General features: G+C 45.1%; 1 protein-coding gene across 3 annotated transcripts in view; it reads right to left on the bottom strand.

Annotated features, from left to right (window-relative positions):
* Positions 1–16,675, bottom strand: part of SEC11A (SEC11 homolog A, signal peptidase complex subunit) — a 47,249-nt gene extending 30,574 nt beyond the window's left edge. For 2 of the 3 annotated variants that reach the window (XM_030814952.1, XM_030814954.1), the window contains exon 1: positions 15,958–16,675. In XM_030814952.1, the coding sequence (XP_030670812.1) occupies positions 15,958–16,008 (51 nt within the window). In that variant the 5' untranslated portion in view covers positions 16,009–16,675. The remainder of the gene's footprint in view (positions 1–15,957) is intronic. The other variant, XM_030814953.1, reaches the window with a different exon arrangement.
* Positions 16,676–26,830: the final 10,155 nt, after the last annotated feature.

Raw genomic sequence — 26,830 nt, 5'->3', positions numbered from 1 at the left:
AGGCCGAGGCGGGCAGATCACAAGGTCAGGAATTCTAGACTGGCCTGGCCAACATGGTAAAACCCCATCTCTACTAAAAATACAAAAATTAGCCGGGCGTGGTGGCGCATGCCTGTAATCCTAGCTAATCAGGAGGCTGAGGCAGGAGAATAGCTTGAACCCAGGAGGTGGAGGTTGCAGTGAGCCGAGATCATGCCACTGCACTCCTGCCTGGGTAACAGAGAGAGACTTCATCTCAAAAAAAAAAAAAAAAAGTAGAGGAAAAGTTAGCACATTAAGTAGAGATGTGTATGATAGAAAAAATATCCAGAGGCCAGGCGCGGTGGCTCACACCTGTAATCCCAGCACTTTGGGAAGCCGAGGCAGGCAGATCACCTGAGGTTGGGAATTTGAGACTAGCCTGACCAACATGGAGAAACTCTGTCTCTACTAAAAATACAAAATTAGCTGGGCGTGGTGGCGCATGCCTGTAATCCCAGCTACTCGGGAGGCTGAGGCAGGAGAGTCACTTGAACCCGGAAAGCAGAGGTTGCAGTGAGCCAAGATCACGTCATTGCATGTACTCCTGCCTGGGCAACAAGAGTGAAACTCCATCTCAGAAAAAAAAATCCAAGACCTAAATCAAACTTCTAGAGACAAAAAATAACAATGTCTGAAATAAACACCAGACAGGTGAAAATAACAGCTGACTAGGCACCTCAGAAGAAAAGTTTAGCAAACTTTAAGTCATAACAATAGAAATTACCTCAAATGAAAAAGCAAATAGGAAAAAAAAAAAAAAAAAGACTGAGCCAGGCATGGTGGCATGCACTTGTAGTTCCAGCTACTCAGCAAGAGGCTGTAGTGGGAGGATCACTTGAGCCTATGAGTTTGAGACCAGCCTGGGCAACATAGCAAGACTCCATCTCAATAACAATAATAATAATAATTTTTTTTTGAGATGTAGTTTTGCTCTTGTTGCCTAGGGTGGAGTGCAATGGCGTGATCTGAGCTCACTGCAACCTCCACCTCCCGGGTTCAAGCAATTCTCCTGCCTCAGCCTCCCAAGTAGCTGGGATTACAGGCATAATAGATACTTATATTTTATACCTATCGAGATCATATCACTGCACTCCAGCCTGGGAAACAAAGCAAGACTCCGTTTCAAGAAAAAAAAAAAATGTAAATGATCTAAATACTATACTTAGAAGTTAAATATTGTCCACTTGGATAAATAAAACAATGTTCAATTATATGCTGCCTACAAAAAATGCACTTTAAATATAAAGACACAAATATTGTGAAAGAAAAAAGAGAAAAACACCTATCATGCTTACATTAATCAAAAGAAAATTGAAGAAACAAAAAAGCAAGCTGGAGTGGTTGCATTAATATCATACAAAGTAGATTTTGGCTGGGCACAGTGGCTCATGCCTGTAATCCCAGCACATTGGGAGGCTAAGGTGGGTGGATCACGAGGTCAAGAGATCGAGACCATCCTGGCCAACATGGTGAAACCCCATCTTCACTAAAAATACAAAAATTAGCTGGGCATGGTGGCATGTGGCTGTAGTCCCAGCTACTTGGGAGGCTGAGGCAGGAGAATCGCTTGAACCCGGGAGGTGGAGGTGGCAGTGAGCCGAGATCGTGCCACTGCACTCCAGTCTGGAGACACAGCGAGACTCTGCCTCAATAATAATAATAGTAATAATAACAATAATAATAGGGGGGTAAGTTCATCATGAGGATGTAAAAATTCTAAACATTTATGCAACTAATAACACAGCTAATTTTTTCAAAAATTTTTGGCCGCGCGCAGTGGCTCACACCTGTAATCCCAGCACTTTGGGAGGCCGAGGTAGGCAGATCGTCTGAGATCAGGAGTTTGAGACCAGCCTGGCCAACATGGTGAAACCCCATCTCTACTAAAAATACAAAAATTAGCTGGGCGTGGTGGCGGGCACCTGTAATCCCAGCTACTCGGGAGGCTGAGGCAGGAGAATCACTTGAACCCGGGAGGCTCACTGCAACAGTGAGCCAAGATCACATGCACCACTGCACTCCAGCCTGGGCAGCAAGAGTGAAACTCTGTCTCAAAAAAAAAAAAAAAAAAAAAATTTTTAGAGATGAGGTTTTGCTATGTTGCCCAGGCTGGTTTCAAACTCCTGGGCTCAACAATCCTCCTGACTCAGCCTCCTGAGCAGCTGAGATTACAGACATAAGCAACAATGCCCAGTTTATAAATATATTTATACCAATATATTATACAACTTTACATATTAGACAACTTTGATGAAGTAAATCAATTCCTTGATACCAAACTACCAAAATTCACCCAAGAAGAAATAGACAACTTGAATAGACCTACACATAATTTGAATTTATGGATTTAAAACCTTCCCACAAAGAAAACTCCAGGCTCAGATGGTATTCACTGGCAAATTCTACCAGACAATTAAGGAAAAAAATTCTAACAATTCTACACACTAACTCTTCCAGAAAATTGCAGAAAAGTGAATACTCCCCAGCTTACTCTATTTATTTAGTAAGCCAGTTTTAAGCCAGTTTTAAGTAAGGTTCCACAACAGGTCCAAGCGTTGAAAGCTGTACTAGTACCTGGGATTACAGTAGTACCCACGTGACTCAGAAGATTTCATGATGACTGGTGTGTTGTAATGGATAGGGATGCTATATGGAGCCTTCGGCAGTCCTTTATAAGGAAATGACAGCCAAGACCTTTGGGACTGGGGACAAAGCTATACTGTCCTTTGGAGAATTATTCTCCTTTTGAGTAACAGCTTTTAGTTTGCTACTGAGTTCTTGTAGAGACTAAAAACTTGACCATGGGCCAAGTTACCATGTGACCTGAACTCCCTGACATGCACTGGATGCCTGGACGCTGTCAGATTCACCAAGCCATAAAATAGGGCATGCATAGCAGTAAGTACTCCATCATTAAGTGTAAGTGGTATACAGAAGACCGGGCTCAAGCACGTCCTGAAGACACGAGTAAATATGAGCAAGTGACTCAGATACCCATGGCTCTTAATGATGCTACCCTGCTTCCTCTCTCATCTTGCATTTACTGCCTCTTGAGGAGCTCCCTGTGACAGCTGACTAAGGAAGACTTTAGGCCTGATTTGTGATGGTTCAACACAAACCCTCTAGCACTAAGTGAAAGCAGACAGCTATAGCATTACATTCTCATGCAGGGTTGATCATGAAGGATTGTGAGGAAGAGAAATCCTCCCAATGGGCAGCTTCAAGCGATACAACAGTTGTTCATTTTGCCTGGATGGAGAGATGACTACAGATGTAGATTTACATTGATTCAAAAATGACTAGCAGTTTGGCTGGATGGACAGACACTTGGAAGGGACATCACTGGAAAGTTAAGACAAGAAGTCTGAGGAAGAGATATGTGGATACACTCCAAATATGTATATAGAATATGAAGATAATTGTGTGCCATATAAATGCTCATCACAGAATTACCTCAGCAGAAGCTCTTAATAATCAGGTGAACAAAAATGACTTCTGTAGATGTCAGTCAGCCTATTTCTCCAGCCACCTCTTACCCAATGGACTCATGACCAAAGTGGCTGCAGCAGCCAAGATAAAGGTTAGCAACATGGACTTCCACTCACCAAGACCTATTAGGTTCTAGCCAACACTGAGTGACTAGCCTGCCAACCGCAAAAAACCAACACTGCCGCCAATCCTGACGGCACGCTGATCATACTGGATCATTTCAATCATGAAAGGAACAGCAATTTCTTCTTGCTAGACTAGACTCTGGATATAGATTGGTCTTCCTTGTCTTTAGTGTTTCTGTCAAAAAGCACCATCCATGATCTTACAGAATGCCTTATTCCTCATTGTGGTATCCCATACAACATTGCTTCTGACCAGGGGACTTATTTTATAGCAACTAAAACACAGCAGTGGGCAAGCAGTCATGGAATTCACTAGTCTTACTATGTCCCTCATCACCTCGAAGTAGCTGGCCTAAAATAACAGAATAGAAGGCCAGTTTTCGATTTATTGTCTCTCAACTCCAAATCCACCCTCCTTCCTTGTGTTACTCAAGCTGAATCCTATAAACACAAATCCTCTGCCAGCTAGCTTAATGTTAGGTTTAATTAATAAAGGGTATTGAAAGGCCACTGCAAAACAACACAGGGCTTCCCCTCCTGGTTTCAACATGATTTTATTCCACCTGGTACCCAGTGGGTCTGTGTGTTGGAAGCCTGGTAGTGCTCACCTCAGGGACCATCAAGGTTGACTCCAGCCCACACTCACTCTCTGCCAAATTTCTTAACCTTCCAGTAATTCACGACTATAAACCAGCTACAGGTCAGTACTCTGGCAAATGGTAGTGCCATGATAGGTTGCATGTTCCTGTGACAGCCAAACCCTCACCAAAAGGTCTGAATCTCAGGCTTGGGAGGGGTTTGGGGTAAGGTGCTTTCTTAGTTCTTTCTTTGTTCACTCTTCCTCATCCTGAAGGATAGCAGCTGTTTTCTGCGTATGCTACTTCTGGAGTCTTTTTTTTTTTCTTTTTAAAGAGAAAGGGTCTCATTCTGTTGCCCAGGTTGGAGTACAGTAGCATGATCATAGCTCACTACAGATTGAAACTTCTGGGCTCAGGTGATTCTCCCGCCTCAGCCTACCAAGTAGTTAGGACTACAGGTGAGTATCACCACGCCTGGCTAATATTTTAATTTCTTGTAGAGACGGGGTCTCACTATATTGCCCAGGCTGGTCTTGAACTCCTGGCCTCAAGTGATCCTCCTGTCCAGGCTTCCCAAAGTGCTGGGATTATAGGCATGAGCCACTGAGCCCGGCGAAGAGTCCTCTTTTATCCCTTTTAGTAGTTTAGCATCTTTTAGTAGTTAACAGTTACTTATATTAGATTTCCCCTGTTCAATTACTGCTACAGTTACTCTCTTCTGCGTGACAGAAATGGCCTTTTCACAATGCAGTTATGGCACCAGCTAGGTGGCAACACTTTGTGGGGCTGGGGTAATGTCTAATGTCCTCCAGTATGTTGTATATGATCTGAACTGACAACCAACATTTGGTGCTGTTTTTTCTAAAGCTAGGATTCACTAGTCCAGGAATTAAAGGATAGGAATGGGTGTGACTCCTCTCGTCATTACCCCTAATGATCTGGTAGCAAAATTTCTGCTTCCAGACCAGGCGCAGTGGCTCACACCTGTAATCCCAACACTTTGGGAAGCCGAGGCAGGTGGATTACCTGAGGTCATGAGTTCAAGACTAGCCTGGTCAACATGGTGAAACCCTGTCTCTACTAAAAATACAAAAATTAGCCAGGCGTGGTGGTGTGCACCTGTAGTCCCAGCTACTCAGCAGACTGAGGCAGGAGAAGTGCTTGAACCTGGGAGGGAGGCAGAAGTTGCAGTGAGCCGAGATCGTACCACTGCACTCCAGCCTGGGCAAGAGAGCAAGATTCCGTCAAAAAAAAAAAAAAAAAAATTATGGTTCCCATCCTCACAACTTTTAAATCTGCTGATTTAAAGGTTTTATTTATTTATTTATTTAGAGATGGAGTCTCGCTCTTGTCACCCAGGCTGGAGTGCAGTGGCACAATCTCAGCTCACTGCAACCTCTGCTTCCCAGGTTCATGCAATTCTCCTGCCTCTGCTGAGTAGCTGGGAATACAGGTGCCCACCACAATGTCCAAAATTTTTTTTATTTTTAGTGGAGACAGGGTTTCACCTTGTTGGCTAGGCTGGTCTCGAACTCCTGACCTCAGGTGATCCACCCGCCTCAGCCTCCCAAAGTACTGGGATTACAGGCGTGAGCCACAGTACCTGGCCGATTTAAAGGTTTTAATTCACAAAGGTTTTAATCCATCCATCAAGGGACATAATGGTTCCATTAAACTGAATGTTAAGACTCCTACTTGGTCACTTCGGGCTCCTCATTCTAGAGAACCAAAATGCAGCAGGGTTATAATTGGCTAGGGTGATTGATCCTGACCATCAGAGAGAAATAGGGTTGCTACTACACCATGAGGAAAGCAAATGTAACTGGAATACAGAGGATCTCTGGGGCCCCTCAGTACTCCCATCTAAAAGTCAGTGAAAACTCCAACAATCCAATTCAGGTAGGACTTCTTATGACAACCCTTCAATAAAGAAGGGTAGGTCACCCCATCAGGCAAGAAATTATGACCAATTTAGGTTCTTGCTGAGAGCAGAGAAAGAAAACAGCTATGATCATGTGACCAATTACAGAAACAAAGGATAGTTATAACAGAAACGTAACTTTTGTTTTATCTTTATTCGAAAGCTAATATGATTAAAACAGGTGTGTATAGATGCCAAGTTGACAAGGGGTAGAATCTAACAGTTTTGTACTTTATCAACTTGGTTAAGCTAGAACTAGGTTTCCCCAAATCCCCTTCCCTGTATGGTTCTGGGTTAGAGTTGGCCAAAAAGAAATCTGCCCAAGATTTGGAAGGTGAAAGTGCAGTAGCTGCAATTACGCAGAAGGTCACTGTAGTTAGAGATGGTAAGACAGACACTGAGGGGCTAGCAGAATTCAGCTCTTCTGGCTGACTCAGAGACTAGATAGACAGTCAACGGCCTCCCGCGGATCTCTCCATCTGCTCTCCTTTGCAGTCTCACTCCAGCAGCTGGACATGGAATCCTGTCCCAGACTCCATGGCACGCTTAGATCTGTCCACCCAAACCAGTGCTTCAGAAGAGCTGCTTAGTGACATTCCTCTGGGTCTCTAACCCACTTTTAGACTCTTACGTATTACTTATCCAGCTTCTCCTACAATTGTGTGAGACTTTTTTTTTTTTTTTTTTTGAGATGAAGTCTTGCTCTGTTGCCAGCCTGCCAGCCTGCCAGCCTGGAGTGCAGTGGCGCAATCTTGGCTCACCGTGACCTCTGCCTCCCAGGTTCAAGCAATTCTCCTGCCTCAGCCTCCCGAGTAGCTGGGACTACAGGCATGCGCCACCAGGCCCAGCTAATTTTTGTATTTTTAGTAGAGAAAGGGTTTCACCATGTTGGCCAGGATGGTCTCCATCTCTTGGCCTCATGATCCACCCACCTTGGCCTCCCAAAGTGCTGGGATTACAGGCGTGAACCACTGCACCCGGCCGAGATTTTATTACTATAATAAATCCATTATTCAATAATATTCATAGTAGTTCTTCTTCCCAGACTAAACCCTGACTGATAAACCATGTTTTTTGGACAAAATTTTGGACAAAATTTTCCAGTTAAGGGGCAGACACCTTAAGTGTTTGGATTCTACATCTCACTTTCTTCCTTGAGCAGAAAAGATAACCCTTCTGAAGAAGAGTTAAAACCACAGTCTCTCCTAAGGGGAGCTCATCTTTACTGTTATACGCTTGTGCCATCTGGCTGTGGAAAAGAATAATCATCCTTGTCTTTATGTCATTTGTGGAGAGAATGTTATGAAAAAAGTAACAGATGTAAAATATCAAGGAATGGTAGCAAGAAAATATCTTTGTTACTATGGTACTGCATTCTGGATTTTGCTCAATTACATGGAATAAAGAATAATTTCTGGCTGTTCAAAAGAATATACCAGCTGGGCATAGTGGCTCACATCTGTAATCCCAACACTTTGGGAGGCCAAGGCTGGTGAATCACGTGAGGTCAGGAGTTCAAGACCAGCCAGGCCAACATGGTTGAAACCCCGTCTTTACTAAAAAAATATAAAAAATTAGCCAGGCGTGGTGGCACACGCCTGTAATCCCAGCTACTCAGGAGACTGAGGCAAGATAATTGCTTGAACCCAGGAGGCAGAGGTTGCAGTGAGATGGCACCACTGCACTTCAGCCTGGGTGACAGAGTGAGACTCTGTGTCAAAAAAAAAAAAAAAAAGAATATACCTGCTGATGTTAATTGCAGTTTACAATAAAATTTTACTTGTGATTTTCTTGTGCAAGTTTTCTACATTGAAACTTGGCAATTCATTAATAAATGTTGACACCCTGCCAGTGATAAAGATTTTCCTGATCCTAAATAAGACCAGATTACTTTTCCATAATCAAAAAAAGTAGTGGCTTTATCCTCTGTGTTGGATACACCTCCTATTTGCTTCACATTTATTCATATTAGGTCTATGACTAAGAAAAATTTCCTAGGTTTCTGTATGTTTCACTAGAGGGACAACTCGTTAAAAAAAAAAAAAAAAAAAAGAAAGTACCAAAGATACCTAGGCAACAGGGCGAAATCTCAACTCTACAAAAAATACAAAAATTAACCAGGCATGAAATGGAGTCTCACTATGGTACCCAGTACACCTGTAGTCCCAGCTACTCGGGAGGCTGAGGTGGGAGGATAGCTTGGACCCAGGAGGTTGAGGCTGCAGTGAGCTGTAATCGTGTCACTGGACTCCAGCCTAGGTGACAGAGCAAGACCTTATCTCAGAAAAAAAAAAAAAAAAAGAAAAGAAAAGAAAAGAAAAAGCTATCTAGAAATTGTTAAGATATCACTGCAATAACAGTTAAGAGTTGGGTGATACTAAGAGATAGGAAGATATAAAAAGAATGAAGGATCCTATTAAGTCTCAAGGACTTTACATTTAGGCAGGAAGGCATACTGATAATTAAAACCCAGAGAAATGCAAATTTAATCAAACAATATAAGTGGCCTGCAGGGAGCTAAGCACACATTTATGGGAGTCTGCTTAGTCCCTTCAGGGCTCAGACAGGGATCTAGTCACATCCTGGCCAATAAAAAAATCTCAGCAAGCAGAGAAGTCAATTCTAAAAATTACATGTGACACACATGTAACATAAAAATAATTTGGCATAACATACTTATTTTATTAGTGAGTAAATATCTTTTTTTTTTTTTTTAAGAGATGGGGCCTCACTATGTTGACCAGGCTACACTTAAACTCCTTGGGCTCAAGCAATCATCCTGCCTCAGCCTCCCTGGGCAGCTGGTACTACAGGTGCGCCACCGCACCTAGCTATCATTTTTAACCCCAGAATGATTTATAATTAAAAATAGAATGTTTAAGGGAAAGTGTGCATAGTGTTAATATTCTTATGTTAAGAACTCTGTTCGTATTTGTTTTTGTTTTTGGTATTGTTTTGTGTTTTGAGATGGAGTCTCTGTCACCCAGACTGGAGTGCAGTGGTGTGATCTTGGCTCACTGCAACCACCATCTCCCAGGTTCAAGTGATTCTCCTGCCTCAGCCTCCCAAGTAGCTGGGATTACAGGTGCACACCACCACGCCCCACTAATTTTTGTATTTTTAGTGGAGATGGGGCTTCACTACTTTGGCCAGGCTGGTTTTGAACTCCTGACCTCAAGTGATCTGCCAGCCTCAGCCTCCCAAAGTGCTGGGATTACAAGCGTGAGCCACCGCACCCGGCCTTTTCTGTTAGTTTTTTTGAGACAGGGTCTCACACTGTCACCCAGGCTGGAGTGCAGTGGCACAATCTTGGTTCACTGCAACCTCCGCCTTCCAGGTTCAAGTGATTCTTGTGCCTCAGCCACCTGAGTAGCTGGGATTACAGTCGTGTGCCACCACACCTGGCTAATCTTTGTATTTTTAGTAGAAATGGGGTTTCGCTATATTGCCCAGGCTGGTCTCAAACTCCTGGGCTCAAGCAATTCATCCACCTCGGCCTCCACCATTACAGGCGTGAGCCACTGCACCCAGCTATATTTGGTATTTTAACTTTTGTAAAATTTAAGAGAATTTGGCCTAGTGAAGTAATAAGTCAGCCTTAAAAATTCAGTTTAAAATGTGTAATCAGTTGCTTTAGATTTATTATTCAAATCAGAAAGTTTACTATTTATACAGTGCTGAAACATTTTAAGAGAACTTAAGTCTCAGATCTATAAAAATTATATAAGTAGTCCATGTTTGTTGAATAATCGAAGTTCTTTAAAATAATTTTTTAATTTATAAAGTTTAATCATTTTAAGATGTTTAACTTTGTAAATTAAACCAAACATAGGCTCTTAAAAGTGATTGTTGGCTGAGTGCAGTGGCTCACACCTGTAATCCCAACACTTTGGGAGGCCAAGGCAGGCGGATCACTTGAGGTCAGCAGTTCGAGACCAGCCTGGCCAACATGGTGAAACCTCATCTCTACTAAAAAAAAATACAAAAATTAGCCAGGAGTGGTGGTGCATGCCTATAATCCCAGCTACTTTGGAGGCTGTGGCAGGGGAATTGTGTGAACCTAGGAGGCGGAGGTTGCAGTGAGCCGAGATGGTGCCACCACACTCCAGCCTGGGCGACAGAGCAAGATTCTGTCTCAAAAAAAAAGTGATTGTTAAAATTTGCTACACTTTAAATAGGATAAGATTTGTAAACAAATTCTAAAAGTTTAAGAAAGAATTTAGTTTTAAAATTTTAGGTTTTATAAATTATTATTAGAACTAAAGATAACTCTAAATAGGCTTTTCTGCACACAAAAACCACCTCAATGTGCACTGAAAAATGCTCATGTCTTTAGGAGGCCGAGGTGGGCGGATCATGAGGTCAGGAGATCAAGACCATCCTGGCTAACAAAGTGAAACCCCATCTCTACTAAAAATACAAAAAATTAGTGCGTGATCACACACACCTGTAGTCCCAGCTACTTGGGACGCTGAGGCAGGAGAATCGCTTGAACCCGGGGGGGCGGAGATTCCAGTGAGCCGAGGTCGAGCCATTGCACTCTAGCCTGCGAAACAGAGCGAGACTCCGTCTCAAAAAAAATGCTCATATTAAGGCTGGGCGCAGTGACTCACACCTACAATCAATCCCAGCTCTTTGGGAGGCTGAGGTGGGCAGATGGCTGAGCTCAGGAGTTCACAACCAGCCTGGGCAACCTGGTGAAACCCAGACTCTACAAAAAACACAAAAATTAGCCAGGTGTAGTGTCCCTGGCCTGTAGTCCCAGCTACTCCAGAGGCTGAGGTGGGAGAATCACTTGATCCCGGAAGGAGGAGGTTGCAGGGAGCCAAGATCCTGCCACTGTACTCCAGCCTGGTCAACAGAGTGAGACCCTGTCTCAAAACAAACAAACAAACAAACAAACAAATAAAAATTAAAAAAAAAACAAACCTCTCATACTAATCAGTGGTGTGCTGGAACAAGCTTCCTAAATTTTCAGCAATTCTGCAAGCTGGTTGTTAAACACAGTGCTCTTAAAAAACTAGAATAATAAATTATATTAAAGGCCAGGCACAGTGGCTCATGCCTGTAACCCCAGCACTTTAGGAGGCTGAGGCCATCAGATCACTTGAGGTCAGGAGTTCAAGACCAGCCTGGCCAACATGGTGAAACCCCCATCTCTACTAAAAATACAACAATTAGCCACACGTGGTGGGGCACACCTGTAATCCCAGCTACTTGGTTGCAGTGAGCCGAGATCACATTACTGCACTCCAGCCTGGGTGACAGAATAGAGCGACACTCTATCTCAAAAAAAAAAAAAAAAAAAGAAGTCATACTCCAAACAAAGGCAAGAATACAAATAAAATAGTATATGACTATTAGCTAAAAGGACCTTAAAGATCACCTAATATTCTAGGGTGGTACCCAGAGACTAAGAAAGAATACAAGCAGCACTGTTAAAAATCAATTAATTTAAACAACTTGGCTGGGTGTGGTGGCTCACATCTGTAATCCCAGCAGTTTGAGGATCCGAAGTGGGAGGATCACTCGAACCCAGGAATTTGAGACCAGCTTGGGCAGAATAGCAAGACTCCATCTCTACAAAAAATACAAAAATTAGCCAGGCATGGTGGCATACATCCATAGTCCCAACTACTCAGGAGGCTAAGGTGGGAGGATTGCCTGAGCCCAGGAGTTCAAGGCTGCAGTAAGCTGTGATTATGCTACTGCACTCCAGCCTGGGCAACAGAGAGAGACCTTGTCTTAAAAAAAAAAAAAAAATTCTAAGAAACCCAACATACCTCTACCTCTATTACAAAGCCCAGAATCCAGTACACTGACAACATGAAATACTGGGGAGGATGTGGAGCAACAGGAACTCTCATTCATTGCTGGTGGAAGGCAAAACAGTATAGCCATTCTGAAAGTGTTTTATGGTTTCTTACAAAACTAAAACATACTCTTTTTTTTTTTTTTTTTTGAGACGGAGCCTTGCTCTGTCACCCAGGCTGGAGTGCAGTGGTGCAATCTGGGCTCACTGCAACCTCTGCCTCCCAGGTTGAAGCAATTCTCCTGCCTCAGCCTCCTGACTAGCTGGGATTACAGGTGTGCACCACCATGCTCAGCTAATTTTTGTATTTTTAGTAGAGACAGGGTTTCACCATGTTGGCCAGGCTGGTCTTGAACTCCTGAGCTCAGGCAATCCACCTGCTCGGCTTCCCAAAGTGCTGGGATTACAGGCATGAGCCACTGCGTCCGGCCTAAAAACCGATTAAAACTCCAAAGAATACATACTCTATGATTCCATTTATATAAAATGCATACCCCTCTATACTGACAAAAAGCACATTAGAGGTGAGACAGAAGGGGTCTTTTAGATGATATATATGTTCTATATCTTGATTGTGATCAGTATACATAAGTATAAAAACTTATCGGCCGGGTGCAGTGGCTCACACCTGTAATCCTAGCATTTTGGGAGGCCGAGGCAGGCGGATCATGAGGTCAGGAGATCCAGACCACAGTGAAACCCCGTCTCTACTAAAAATACAAAAAATTAGCCGGGTGCGGTGGCGGGCGCCTGTATTCCCAGCTACTCAGGAGGCTGAGGCAGAAGAATGGTGTGAACCTGGGAGGCGGAGATTGCAGTGAACCAAGATTGCACTACTGCACTCTGGCCTGGGCGACAGAGTGAGACTCCGTCTCAAAAAAAAAAAAAAAAAAAAAAAAAACTTATCAAACGGTACACTTTAAATGGATGGAGTTCATTTACTCAAGTATTCCTCTGTGGATCTGATAAGGAAAAAAAACCAAAACTCAAAGTAATCAGACACTTAACATATATGTAATATGTAATTAGGTATAAGCAGAGAAGTTATGCAAATAATAGCAACTTTTAGAGGAATAAAACAAAATTCTAGTTTCCCTCTTTCATTTGATTCTCAGTATCTACATGTATTGTCAATTCTTTCTCCTAGATATTATGTACAGATAAAGACCTCATTTCATAACTCTCCCTCACCCCATCATATCCAACCCCTCCTACCCATTCCTAACAACCTCTGGGAGGCCAGGGAGGATAATTTTACCATTTAAACTTCCACTAACCCTGAATGTCCTAGATGCAATGAATTCTGAACCACAATCACTCCATATTAGAGAAACACAGGGCAGAGTAGCCTACTCATTGTATCTTCATGTTTCTGTTCTTTCTTCTTGTCCATTTTGTTACAGCAGGAACAGTACCTTATATATCTCTATGCTTTAGAGCCTATCTAGCAGGTTTGCAAGTGCTGAGTGAATTCCTTCCCTTTTGATTATTGGAATGTTAACCAACCCAGGTTAAAGATGAAGCTATTAAGAAGGTCTTTCAAGATTCAGCTTAAATGCTAGTTTCTCCTTGAAGCTGTTTGTAATGCCCTGACTGGAATCTCTCAAAATTTTCCTACCACTGCTAGAACAGGTCATATCCTCTTTATCCAAGTGTTCAGGCTTTAAAGTAAGACCTGAGATCAAATCCACATCCTGCCATATACTTTCTTTTTTTTTTTTTTGAGATGGAGTCTCACTCTGTCGCCAGGCTGGAGTGCAGTGGCACCATCTCAGCTCACTGCAATCTCCACCTCCCGGGAGATTCTCCTGCCTCAGCCCCCTGAGTAGCTGGGACTACAGGCGTGTGCCACCAGGCCCAGCTAATATCTGTATTTTTAGTAGAGAGGGGGTTTCACCATGTTGGCCAGGATGGTCTCAATCTCTTGACCTTGTGATCCGCCCGCCTCAGCCTCCCAAAGTGCTGGGATTACAGGCGTGAGCCACCGCGCCCAGCCTACCTTCTATCTTAAGCAAATCACTAAAGCTCTCTAACAATGACATTGACCACAGCACAGCCAATACTCACCATGTGCCAGACACTCTTCTGAGGGCTTTATATGAATTAACTAATTTAATCTTCATAGCGATCCTACGTTTGCACAACATAGTGAATGCAACTAATGTCAGTGAAGTATACACTTAAAAACGGTTGAAATGGAATATTTTATGTTGCGTATCTCTTTACAACAATAAAAGTAAACATAGGCACAGACAGGTTAAGTAATCTGCTCAAAGTCACACAGCCAGTAAGTAGCAGAGCTACTTCAAACCTCTGAAATCTAGCTTTAGAGTCCATACTCTTAACTTCTATACTGTATTGCTTCTCAAAGTCTCATTTTCTTCATGTTTAATAAGAACATTACCCACCTTACAGGTGTATAAAGTGCTTCACACATGGCAAGAGCTCAAAAAAGTTATTGTTTTGCCTTAGTCCTTTTCTACACATTTAGGCTCCTTGAAGGCCGAGTCTTTCTTAACTATCTTTGCATTTCTCTCATTGTACCTAGCATAGAGTACAATAAATATCAGACTCAAATACTTTCCTCAGAGAAATATCTGTGACATCTAGAAATCCAAATATGGATTAAAAAAAGACAACACTATACAAGTAAAAATTTGAAGTGTTATGCCGGGCGCGGTGGCTCACGCTTGTAATCCCAGCACTTTGGGAGGCCGAGGCGGGCGGATCACGAGGTCAGGAGATCGAGACCACGGTGAAATCCCGTCTCTACCAAAAATACAAAAAATTAGCCGGGCGTGGTGGCGGGTGCCTGTAGTCCCACCTACTCGGAGAGGCTGAGGCGGGAGAATGGCGTGAACCCAGGAGGCGGAGCTTGCAGTGAGCCAAGATTGCGCCACTGCACTCCAGCCTGGGCGACACAGCGAGACTCCGTCTCAAGAAAAAAAAAAAAAAAAAAAAATTTGAAGTGTTGTCATAAAGATATAAAGTAACGTTTGCGCAATTTTTATAGAATGCTCAATTCTGACTGACAGAATTGACACTGAGCTAGCTAAGGCCTGAAGCGGAGTAAGGAAAGATTGTGTTATCTACTTCCCTAAGTGGCAGCTATAACTACAAAAAATGCAAGTCCAAGGGAAAAAAAATCCTTAATGGTGACATCAGGATAATCATAACAGTAAAATACTGTTTAAAACAAAAAAAAAAGTCCGATGCAGCAAAACGAAGCTCTACAGACACACTAGGCGCAAAAGATAAAACAGAGCAACCTTTTCTAAGGACTAAATAATTACAACAGTATTCTCAGTACTATTTGGCATACGATCTAGAAGATCAAGGTAGAGTAAAGTGTAAGGACAAAATCAGGAGACCTACATTTCCAGATCCCCGTGGCACTGATATTGGACTGTAAAACCATAGATTCCGAGAGCTGCCACCTTAGTGCTAAGCGGACGCAAGGGCAAGTAGTGTAACTGTTCCAACTCGGAGCCCAGAGTGGTCCAAGTCAAAGTCGATGCAGCCCGCTACGGTTCAGCTCTACTAAAGGGTCGCAAGGAGCTGAAAGCAGCAAAACGGCTTTTGTGGGGCCTACAATCGCCTTCCTGAGCGCCCCAGAAACCTGCTAAACCTCGTCTCTCCCGAAACCACCTGGAGTCGCTCCGACTGGAGAAATCAAGAGTCCGCCGCCTTAAAATGACTAAAACAATAAGCAACCCCAACTCCTACTTCAAGCGCGTACGGTTTCCATTTGCTCCCCTGCCTCAGTGGGAGGAATGGAACATGAAGACACCGCTTCCCGCCCCGCCCCAGGTAGGCCCTGAATCAGTTCGGGGTTAAAAATAATGAGGCGGACAAGGCGGCCTCTGGCCACAGACTCCAAAGAAAGGGAATGACCCGGGTATCAGACTAGCTCAGACCCTCACACCAGGACCCTGGGGTCCGCCGGGCCCCGCAGCAGCAGCCTCGAAGGGACAAGAAAAGCCAGGAGAAAAAGAGGACGGCCAAGCTCACCTGCCGCTTGTTCATCCGCCGCACATCGTCCAAAAAGTCTAGAGACAGCATGGCGGGGACGGCGAGCAGGACACCGGCAGGGGAGAGGGCGCGATGACCAGCGGGCGGAACTACTGGAGCTCTCGGGTCGGACTCACACTGGACAGGACCTCGCAGTGCTTGCACTTCCGCTTCCGGGGCGGGAGCTGGCACGGTCGGGCGCGGTCCCCGCCCCCCACGCCCCTTCGCTGCGGAGAACTGACAGAGAGACTCACGACCTTGCTAGTCCAGTCTCAGGCCTTGGCCTCGCCGGGGGAGGGTTCTCACGCTCTGGCTCTCGCCTGCCAAAAAACGACTGAACGCCACTTCCCGCGCTCGGCCCCGCGGCCCCTCACCGAGGCGGCGACCCAGGCTTAGATGGGGTGGCTGCCCTGCCACCTTCGGAAGGCGGGCCTCTGTGCCCGCGCGGCCAATCGCGAGCAACCTCTCCGGTGTGGGCGGGTAGAAGCGGTTCCGCGTCCCGGCTTGGGTATGGGTGTGGCAGTGGATGTGTCGCCTGACCGTAGGTTCCCGCTCGAGCAAGTCTCCTGCGCTATGGGAAGCTGAGGAGGTGCTTTCTTTCTTTCTGTCTCTGTCTCTCTTTCTTTACGTCTCTGTCACTGTTGAGGTGCTTGCTTGCTTGCTTGCTTTCTGTGTCTTTCTCTTTTTCTTTCTCTCTCTTTCTCTCTTTCCTTTCTTTCTCACTGTGTCGCCCAGGCTGGAGTGCAGTGGCGCAATCTCAGCTCACTGCAACCTCCGCCTCGCGGGTTCAGGCGATTCTCCTGCCTCAGGCTCCCGAGTAGCTGGGACTACAGGTGCGCGCCACCAAGCCTGGCTAATTTTTGTATTTTTAGTAGAGACAGAGTTTCACTATGTTGGCCAGGCTGGTCTCGAACTCTTGAGCTCAGGTGATCCGCCCGCCTTGGCGTCCCAAAGTGCTGGGATTACAGTCGTGAGCCACCGCTCCTGGCCGTCGAGGTGCTTTCATTAAGTGCTTTTCGAAAAGCGTAAGGTTGGACCGTGTGAGAGACCTTCAAAGCACTGCCTGAGCCTGCCAGGAGTTTACAGTCCAATTGGAGAGAAAACAGCCCGGGACAATTAGAAAACATCCAGATGGTGCAACAGCGTGATGAGACCACCAGTGGTGTGGGTCTTTAGGAAGTGGCTTCCTTTCCGACCTTGACTTTGTTGACAGGATTTGACATGGTTTCCTTGAATTCTACCTCCTGGTTTTCTTAACTTGGACACCTTGATGTGACTATCTTTTCGCTACCTTTTGCTTTGACTGGCCAAAGCTCCTAATACCCACTTCAGTCAACAAAGACTAAAGCTGGATTACTTGGTATCATTTCTCTTTTTTTTTTTTTTTCCCCAAAATAATCCTTCTCTCCCATTAGAGAAAGATGAATGAAGGATATACTGGAACTCTTTGTAGTATCCTCGAAATTCTTTAAATGGAAAGTCATTCCAAAATAAAAACTTGAATTTATTGGAAGATGGCTGTAATAAGACAAATAATAGTAAGTTTAGGGGAGGATGTGAAGAAATTGGAACCCTCATATACTGCTGGTGGGAATGCAAAATGGTGCAGCCACTTTGGGAAATAGCTGCAGTTCCTCAAAAGGTTAAAGATGGGCCGTCTGCAGTGGCTCATGCCTGTAATCCCAGCACTTTGGGAGGCTGAGGCAGGCAGATCACCTGAGGTCAGGAGTTCCAGACTAGCCTGGCCAACATGGTGAAACCCGTCTATACTAAAAATACAAAAATTAGCTGGGTGTGGTGGTGGGCACCCGTAATCTCAGCTACTGGGGAGGCTGAGGCAGGAGAATCGCTTGAACCCAGGAGGCAGAGGTTGCGGTGAGCCGAGATTGTGCCACTGCACTCCAACCTGGGCGACAGAGCAAGACTCCATCTCAAAACACACAAACAAAAAAAGGTTAAAGATGGAATCACCATATTAACCAGCAATTCCACTGCTAGGTATATACCAAGAAAATTGAAAACGTTTGTCCACACAAAAACTTGTACGTGAATGTTCACAGCAGCATTATCCATAATAGCTAAAAAGTGGAAATAACCGAAATGTTTATCAACTAATGAAGGGATAAATGTGGTATATTGGAATAATATACTAATAATTCCGCTGGTACAATGGAATATTGTTTGGCAACAAAAGAAAATACTACAACATGAATGACCCTTGAAACAGATTTAGTGAAAGGATCCACTCACAAAAGACAAAGTATTGCATGATTCCATTTAGGTGAAATATCTAGAATAGACAAATCCACAGAGATGGAAATCAGTGGTTGCCTAGGGCTGGGAGAGTTGGGGAAAATGGGGAGTGGCTGCTAATGGGTGTGGAGTTTCTTTTAGGGGATGCTAGTTCTACAACTATGTGAATATACTCGAAACCATTAAATTGTACACTTTACATTGGTGAATTGTATGGTATGTGTATTATATCACAATAAAGCTATTATGAGAAAGAAAAAGAAACCACTGGTGTCTGGCTCACTGTTAAATTCCTAGTGGTGAACACATAGCCTAGCACATGTTATGCCCAATAAATACTTATTGAATTTAAAAGTGTGTGTGTGTGTGTGTGTGTGTGTGTGTGTATTTTTGTTACCTCCAAAAACTGCTGCCTCTAGGCACCCCACACTTATTGAGTTAAAAAAAAAAATTCCTAATTTATCCAATTTAGGAAGACTTGTGGAAGAAAATACATGTGAACTCCATGAGGACAGGGACATTGTCTTGTCCACCCCTTTATCTCCAGCTCCCATAAGAGTACCAGACATGTAGCAGACAATAAGTGTTTGTTAATAAATATTAAATATGGGTTCTAGTCTAAATTCTGGCTAGTAGAACCCTTGGCCTATGCCTATTAATGTTGAATTCAAATCTAAAAGTGAGTGCCAGCAACTATTTAAATGAGTATCAATCTTGTAATGTGTAGAAAAGAGCCCTAAGAGAGGCGTAAAGTCCTGTGGAGTTTCAGATGTGGCAAAAGTCAATTCAGTTGGGGAGGCTTGTGGGGAGCTTAAAAAGGGCGTCAGGCCAGGCATGGTGGCTCATGCCTGTAATCCCAGCACTTTGAGAGACCAAGGGGGAAAGATCCCTTGGGCCCAGGAGTTCAAGACCAGCCTGGGCAACAAAGTGAGACCTCCGCTCTACTAAAACTAAAAATTAGGCCAGGCACAGTGGCTCATGTCTGTAATCCCAGCACTTTGGGAGGCCGAGGCAGATGGATCACCTGAGGTGGAGTTCGAGACCAGCCTGGCGAACATGGTGAAACCCTGTCTCTACTAAAAATACAAAACTTAGCCAGGCATGGTGGCAGGTGCCTGTAGTCCCACCTACTCGGAGGCTAAGGCAGGAAAATCGCTCGAACCCGGGGGCAGAGGTTGCAGTGAGCCAAGATACACCATTCTACTCCAGCCTGGGCAATGGAGTGAGACTCTGTCTGAAAAAAAAAAAAAAAAAAAAAAAAAATGCATGAGAAAGGAACAGGACCAGGGGAGAGTGATATAAACTAGGAGGATCTGCAAAGGCTTAATGAGGTTTCTTGTACTGCTCGGTGTCTCTTATGAAAATAATTCAGATATTTAGGACAGGTGATCCCAGGCTTGACATAGATGTAAAGCCTAAGGAATTCAATTTTCCAAATGTGGGACTCTGACATGCTATTTTCTCTGCCGACTGGGATGGCAATCTTTCTGACACATAAGTCTTTTGGGCCCTGTCAATCACAGTGTTATGTCTGGCATTTTCATTTATAGAGAGCCTGCTGGCCCCCCTGAAGGAAGCATCTTAGTATAGAAGTTAAGTTAGACCCACTTGGCTTTGAATCACAGATCAATTGCCAGCTGTTTGATTTGGACCAATTAGTTAACTCTTTTTCCAAAAAAAACTTATTAATTTAATGTTTCTAGAGACAGAGTCTCACTCTGTCACCCAGGCTGGAGTGCAGTGATGTGATCACCCTTCACTGCAGCCTAGACCCCCCAGGCTCAAGCAATCCTCCCACTCAGCCTCCCAAGTAGCTGGGACTGCAGGCACATGCCGCCATGTCCAGCTCAGTTAGCAATTTTTTAATCCCTAGTTTTCTGGTGTGTAAAGTAGGAATAGAAAAGAATTTATGTCATTTGAGGATTTAACAAAATAGTACATGTAAATAAGGCTGTTGGGGGCTGGGCATGGTGGCTCACGCCTGTAATCCCAATACTTTGAGAGGCCAAGGTGGGCAGATCACTCGAGCCCAGGAGTTCGAGACCAACCTGGGCAACATAGTGGAAGCCTCATCTCTACAGAAAATTTTAAAAATTAGCCAGGTGTGGGGACATGCCTGTCGTTCCAGCTACTCGGGAGGCTGAGTCAGGAGGATCAATTGAGTCCTGAAGGTTGATCCCTTAGTGAGCCATAATTGTGCTACTGCACTCCAGCCTCGGTGACAGAGAGCGACTCTATCTCAAAAAATAAATTAATTAAATAAATAAATAAAGCTGTTGTCACAATGGATGACAAATGGTAAGTGGACAAAGAATTTAATAATTATCGAAAACAAGAAGTGGGTTCAAACTGATACAAAAATTCTAGGCTAGGAAGGTCTGTCACTATGGTTGAGCCCTGGTTAACCACTTCTACACAAATCAAGGGTCTCTACCAGCAGAAGCAAAGTAGACGTCATGTGGGGTTTTTTGTTGTTGTTGTTGTTGCCCAGGCTGGAGTGGAGTGCAATGGTGTAATCTCGGCTCACCGCAACCTCTGCCTCCCGGGCTCAAGTGATTCTCCTGCCTCAGCCTCCCAAGTAGCTGGGATTACAGGCATGCGCAACCACGCCTGGCTATTTTTTTTTTTTTTAATGTATTTTTAGTAGAGACAGGGTTTCCGCATGTTGGTCAGGCTGGTCTCGAACTCCCAACATCAGGTGATCTGCCTCCCCTCGGCCTCCCAAAGTGCTGGAATTACAAGCATAAGCCACCGTGCCCACCCTGACTTCATGTTTTTAAAACTCTATTAAAAATAATTATAATCTTACCAGTTTCTCCTTCACCTTCTCAATGTAGGAAGTGGTGGGTAGAAGCAGAAGGTCCTCTATGACCCTGCCAGAAAAGGAAGTGGCCCAGGCATATCACAGCAAGCTGGTGCATAGGCCACACTGGAGATGTGGCTCTTCCCTGGTGCCATCTCCCACAAGGATCTATGTCAGTTTGCTGGTGGTTGTCTGAGGTCAGGTCAGGGGGATGCAGAGATGGAACTTTCTGCCTACCAACCCAGTGGCTATGGACATCAGAGACCAAGGTTTTAAAAGATGTAGCAGCTCTGTATAGCATGGGATAACAGAAATGTCATTCTCAAAAATCAAAGAGATATTACTGGAGTCACCCAAGTCTCCCTGGAAGATTTTTGGAAAGCTCTCTTTAAAAAGTCCCAGACAGCTGCAGGGACAGCTGTAAGAGGGAAGCACCAGTCTTCTGGGTTGGTATGTGTGTATATGTGATGGGGGTTGGGGAGGACACATCAATTTCCTGCTTGGCTATACTGCTTTAGCTGAAAGAAGAAAGGGGTCTTGATGTTCGTTTTGTGAGTCCTTAGAGAGATCCCTGTTGTGAATGTGGATGTCGTGTGGGTAGAGGATCAAGAGTGGGGACACCCTTAGCCTCTCCCCTCTAACTGGGCCTGCACCTCCTCCCTCTTGGAAGAGTTGCCTTTTGAGCTCTTGGATCTCATAGTTAATGACAGGGAAATGGCTCTTGATATCCCTCTTGATAGGTTAAGGGATCCTGTAGGAATCTGTTGAGGCAGTGAATCACCACTGGAAATGTGGCTTGTGTAAATCTGGATATGGATATCCAGAATACAATCACTTTCATTAGCAATCATTTATATATACATTCAAGTACTTTCAAATATTTACCTAAAGGCTCCTAAGAGCCTCTCTTCAAGGTAGTCATGCTGAATCTGTGTGATTTGGCTACTGCCTCCTCCCCTCCCCTCCTCTCCCCTCCCCTCCCCTCCCCTCTCCTCTCCTCTTCATCACCCAGGCTGGAGTACAGTGGCATGGTCTTAGCTCACTACAACCTCCACCTCCCAGGTTCAAGCGATTCTTGTGCCTCAGCCTCCCGAGTGGCTGGGATTACAGATGTGCCCCACCATACCTAGCTAATTTTTGTATTTTTAGTAGAGATAGGGTTTCACCATGGTGGTAAGGCTGGTCTCAAACCCCTGACCTCAGGTGATCCACCCGCCTCGGCCTCTCAAAGTGCTGGGATTACAGGCATGAGCCACTGCGCCCGGCAGGCTACTGCCTCTTTCATCAACTTGATATCTGACATTCCTTGCCAACTTGTTACCCTACAGTCCAGACATACTCAACCACCTATACTCCAGCATATGTCATAGGGATTAAAGAAGTGATCTCTGGAGCCAAACTGCTCTAATCCTTACTGTGTGAGTTACTTTACCTCTATATGCCTCCATTTCTTCATCTGTAAACAGATATTTTAGCACCCAGGGTTTTTAAAATTATTATTATTAGAATTAAGTGAGCTAGTCTGGGTGCAGTGGCTGATGCCTATAATCCTAGCACTTTGGGAGGTCAAGGTGGGTGGACTGCTGAGGCCAGGAGTTTGAGACCAGCCTGGGCAACATGGTGAAACCCTGTCTCTACAAAAAATACAAAAATTAGGCGTGTTGGCACACGCCTGTAGTCCCAACTACTCAGGAAGCTGAGGTGGGAAGATCTATCGAGCCCGGGAGGTTGAGGCTACAGTGAGCCATGGTTGCACTACTGCACTCCAGCCTGGGAGACAGAGCAAGACCCTGTCTCAAAAAAAGGATTAAGTAAGCTAATGAATAAAACCCACTAGAGACGCCAGGTGCAGTGTCTTACACCTGTAATCCCAGCACTTTGAGAGGCCCTGGCAGGAGGATCAGTTAAGCCCAGGAGTGCAAAGCCACAGTGAGCTATGATCCAGCCACTGCATTCCAGCCTGGGTGACAGAGCAAGACCCCTGTCTCTCTAAAAACAAACCAAACAGCGGGTGTGGTGGCTCACGCCTGTAATCCCAGCACTTTGGAAGGCCGAGGTGAGCGGATCACAAGGTCAGGAGTTCAAGACCAGCCTGGCCAATATGGTGAAACCTCGTCTCTACTAAAAATACAAAAAAAAAAAATTAGTTGGGAATGGTGGTGTGCACCTGTAATCCCAGCTACTTGGGAGGCTGAGGCAGGAGAATCATTTGAACTCGGGAGGCAGAGGTTGCAATGAGCCAAGATCGTGCCATTGCACTCCAGCCTGGGCGACAGAGCAAGACTCCATCTCAAAAAACAAAACAAAACAAAACAAAATACCACCAGAATAGTGCCTGACACTTAGTAAATCAGTAAATCATGGTTATTATCAGAATGTCCTCCCACTTAGAGGTCTGACAAACTCCTGCTTACTCTTCCAGACCCTGTCTAGGTGTTATATCCTATGTGAAGCCTGTCCAGACCTCCCCAAGTCAGAGTTAATTGCCTTTTCATTAGTTCCACACCTGTTTCTTTTTTTTCTTTTTTCTTTTTTTTTTTTTGAAACAGGGTCTCCCTCTGTCACCCAGGCTGGAGTGCAATGGTGTGATCACAGCTCACTGTAGCCTCTACCTCCTGGGTTCAAGCAATCCTCTCACCTCAGCCTCCTGAATAGCTGACACTACAGGCAGGTGCCACCGTACCTGGTTAATATTTTTAGTTTTTGTAGAGATGGGTTCTTGCTATGTTGCCCAGACTGGTCTTGAACTCCTGGGTTCAAGCAATCCTCCCACCTCAGCATCCCAAGGTGTTGGGATTACAAGTATGAGCCATCGTGCCCGGCCACATTTTTCTTTCTTTTTTTTTTTTTTTTGAGATGGAGTTTTCACTCTTGTTGCCCAGGCTAGAGTGCACTGACTCGATCTTGGCTCACTGCAACCTCTGCCTCCCGGGTTCAAGCGATTTTCCTGCCTCAGCCTCCTGAGCTAGGATTACAGGCGCCAGCCACCACATCCAGCTAATTTTTTATATTTTTAGTAGAGATGGGGTTTCATCATGTTGGCCAGGCTGGTCTCAAACTCCTGACCTCAGGTGATCCACCTGCTTCGACCTCCCAAGGTGCTGGGATTACAGGCAAGAGGCACCGCGCCTGGCCCCCATACCTATATTTTATATGTACTTTTTTTTTTTTTTTTTGAGGCAGAGTCTCATTCTGTCACTTAGGCTGGGGTGCAGTGGCTCGATCCTGGCTCACTGCAACCTCCTCCCCCTGGATTCTAAGCAATTCTCCTGCCTCAGCCTCCCGAGTAGATGGGATTACGGGCACCTGCCACCATGCCTAGCTAATTTTTGTATTTTTAGTAGAGATGGGGTTTCACCATGTTGGCCAGGCTGGTCTTGAACACCTGACCTCAGGTGATCTGCTCACCTCGGCCTCCCAAAGTGCTGGGATTACAGGTTTGAGCCACCTCACCCGGCCTATACGTATTTTTTTTTTTTTTTAGACGGAGTCTCGCTCTGTCGCCCAGGCTGGAGTGCAGTGGCACAATCTCGGCTCACTGCAAGCTCCACCTCCCGGGTTCACGCCATTCTCCTGCCTCAGCCTTCCTAGTAGCTGGGACTACAGGCACCCACCACCAGGCCAGCTAATTTTTTGTATTTTTAGTAGAGACAGGGTTTCACCGTGTTAGCCAGGATGGTCTTGATCTCCTGACCTCGTGATCCGCCTGTCTTGGCCTCCCAAAATGCTAGGATTACAGGTATGAGCCACTGCGCCCGGCCAGTATTTTTATATGTCCCTTATTACATGGAACTTCTATCATGTTCAATCTTCTAAATCTAAAATAAGGTGTCAGTGCCTCACCAGAGATTCTTGCTGTCCTAAAGAAAAGCTCATTAACACATTTGGGTCTATAACTAGTGAACTCGAACTGAACTGGTGAAGGAATATTTTTGGGGTGGAGTACTTCCTGTGTTGGGCCTGCCTAGTCGAGATTTGTCAACATCCTGCCTCCCAACTCCCACTGTTAACTAGGCTGCCCGGAGAAAAATGCACAATACCAGCCTCACCCCTCACCCTGGAGGCCCTAACCACACATAACTTCTTTCAGTTCCCCAAAAGGCTCTGGGCATTCCTTAAACCCGCTCTTTCTGGCGTTCTCTATCCCTTCCTTCTCCCCTTTGCTTAGCCATCCTTTACTCAATCTTTAGGTTCCATCTTAGACATCATTCCCTCCATCCCCAACCACCAAAGCCTTCTCTTATCTCCCAAAATGGCTTAAATTATTCTCCCAGGCAGCCACTGAGCCCTTCATACTTCCCCTATCACAGCACTTATCACATTTTATTGTCATTACTTGTCTGGCTCCTCTGGTAAATTGTAGGCTTCACAAGCCAGGCAATATATCTGTAAAGCTATCCCGAGGTACAGTCCCTGGCCCATAGTTGATGTTCAGTAACTGCTGTTAGGAGAAAAAATGGGTCAGGTGTAATGGCTCATGCCTGTAATACCAGCACTTTGGGAGACTGAGGCAGGAGGATTGCTGGAGCCCAGGAGTTCAAGACCAGCCTGGACAACACAGGGAGGCCCATCTCTACAAAAAATGAGAAAAAAATAGCTACGTGTGCTAAAGCCTGGGCAACAGAGTGAGACCCTGTCTCAAAAAATAAAAAATAAAAAGAGAGAGAAAAGAAATGAACAAATGAATAAAAGGAAATGAGTGTTCAGCAGCAGCACCTGCAACACATTCTCCTGCCTTTTTTTCTCTTTTTTTGAGATGGAGTCACATTCTGTGGCCCAGGCTGGAGTGCTGTGGTGTAATCTCGGCTCACTGCAACATCTGCCTCCCAAGTTCAAGCAATTCTCCTGCCTCAGCCTCCCGAGTAGCTGGGACTACAGGTGCGTGCCACCACGCCAAGCTAAGTTTTGTATTTTTAGTAGAGGCAGGGTTTTACCATGTTGGCCAGGATGGTCTCGATCTCTTGAACTTGTGATCCCAAAGTGCTGGGATTACAGGCATGAGCCACCACGTCTGGTTTCTCCTGCCTTTTTATCTTCCCAAAAGAATCTGTGCACCTGGTTTTGTTTTGTTTTGTTTTTTTGAGACGGAGTCTCTCATTGTCGCCCAGTCTGGAGTGCAGTAGCGTGATCTCAGCTCACTGCAACCTCTGCCTCCCGGGTTCAAGCGATTCTCCTGCCTCAGCCTCCCAAGTAGCTGGAAGTACAGGCGTGTGCCACTACGGCCACCTAATTTTCATATCTTTAGTAGACACAGGGTTTCACAATGTTGGCCAGGATGGTCTCCATCTCTTGATCTCGCGATCCGCCCACCTCGGCCTCCCAAAGTGCTGGGATTCCAGGCGTGAGCCACCAGCACCCGGCCACACCTGGGTTTTTAAAAACAAACAAACAGCAGGGCACAGTGGCTCATGCCTGGAATACCAGCACTTTGGTTGGGCAACATGGACAGGTCACTCGAGCTCAAGAGTTTGAAACCAGCCTGGGCAACACGGTGAAACGCCGTATCTACAAAAAATACAAAAATTAGTCAGGTGTGGTGGCACACATATGTAGTCCCAGATATTTGGGGGGCTGAGGTGGGAGGATCACTTGAGCCAGGAGGTCGAGGCTGCAGTGAGCCAAGATTGCACCACTGCACTCCGGCCTGGGTGACAGAGCCAGACCCCATCTTAAAAAAGTAAAAATAGGGCCAGGCATGGCGGCTCATGCCTGTAATCCCAGCACTTTGGGAGGCTGAGGCAAGCGGATCACCTGAGGTCAGGAGTTCAAGACCAGCCTGGCCAACATGGTGAAACCCCATCTCTACTAAAATACAAA

Source organism: Nomascus leucogenys, chromosome 6 (assembly GCF_006542625.1).
Source record: "Nomascus leucogenys isolate Asia chromosome 6, Asia_NLE_v1, whole genome shotgun sequence".
Lineage (NCBI taxonomy): Eukaryota > Metazoa > Chordata > Mammalia > Primates > Hylobatidae > Nomascus > Nomascus leucogenys.
Note: the sequence above shows the minus strand (reverse complement) of the source record. Positions and strands in the feature narration are given on the sequence as shown.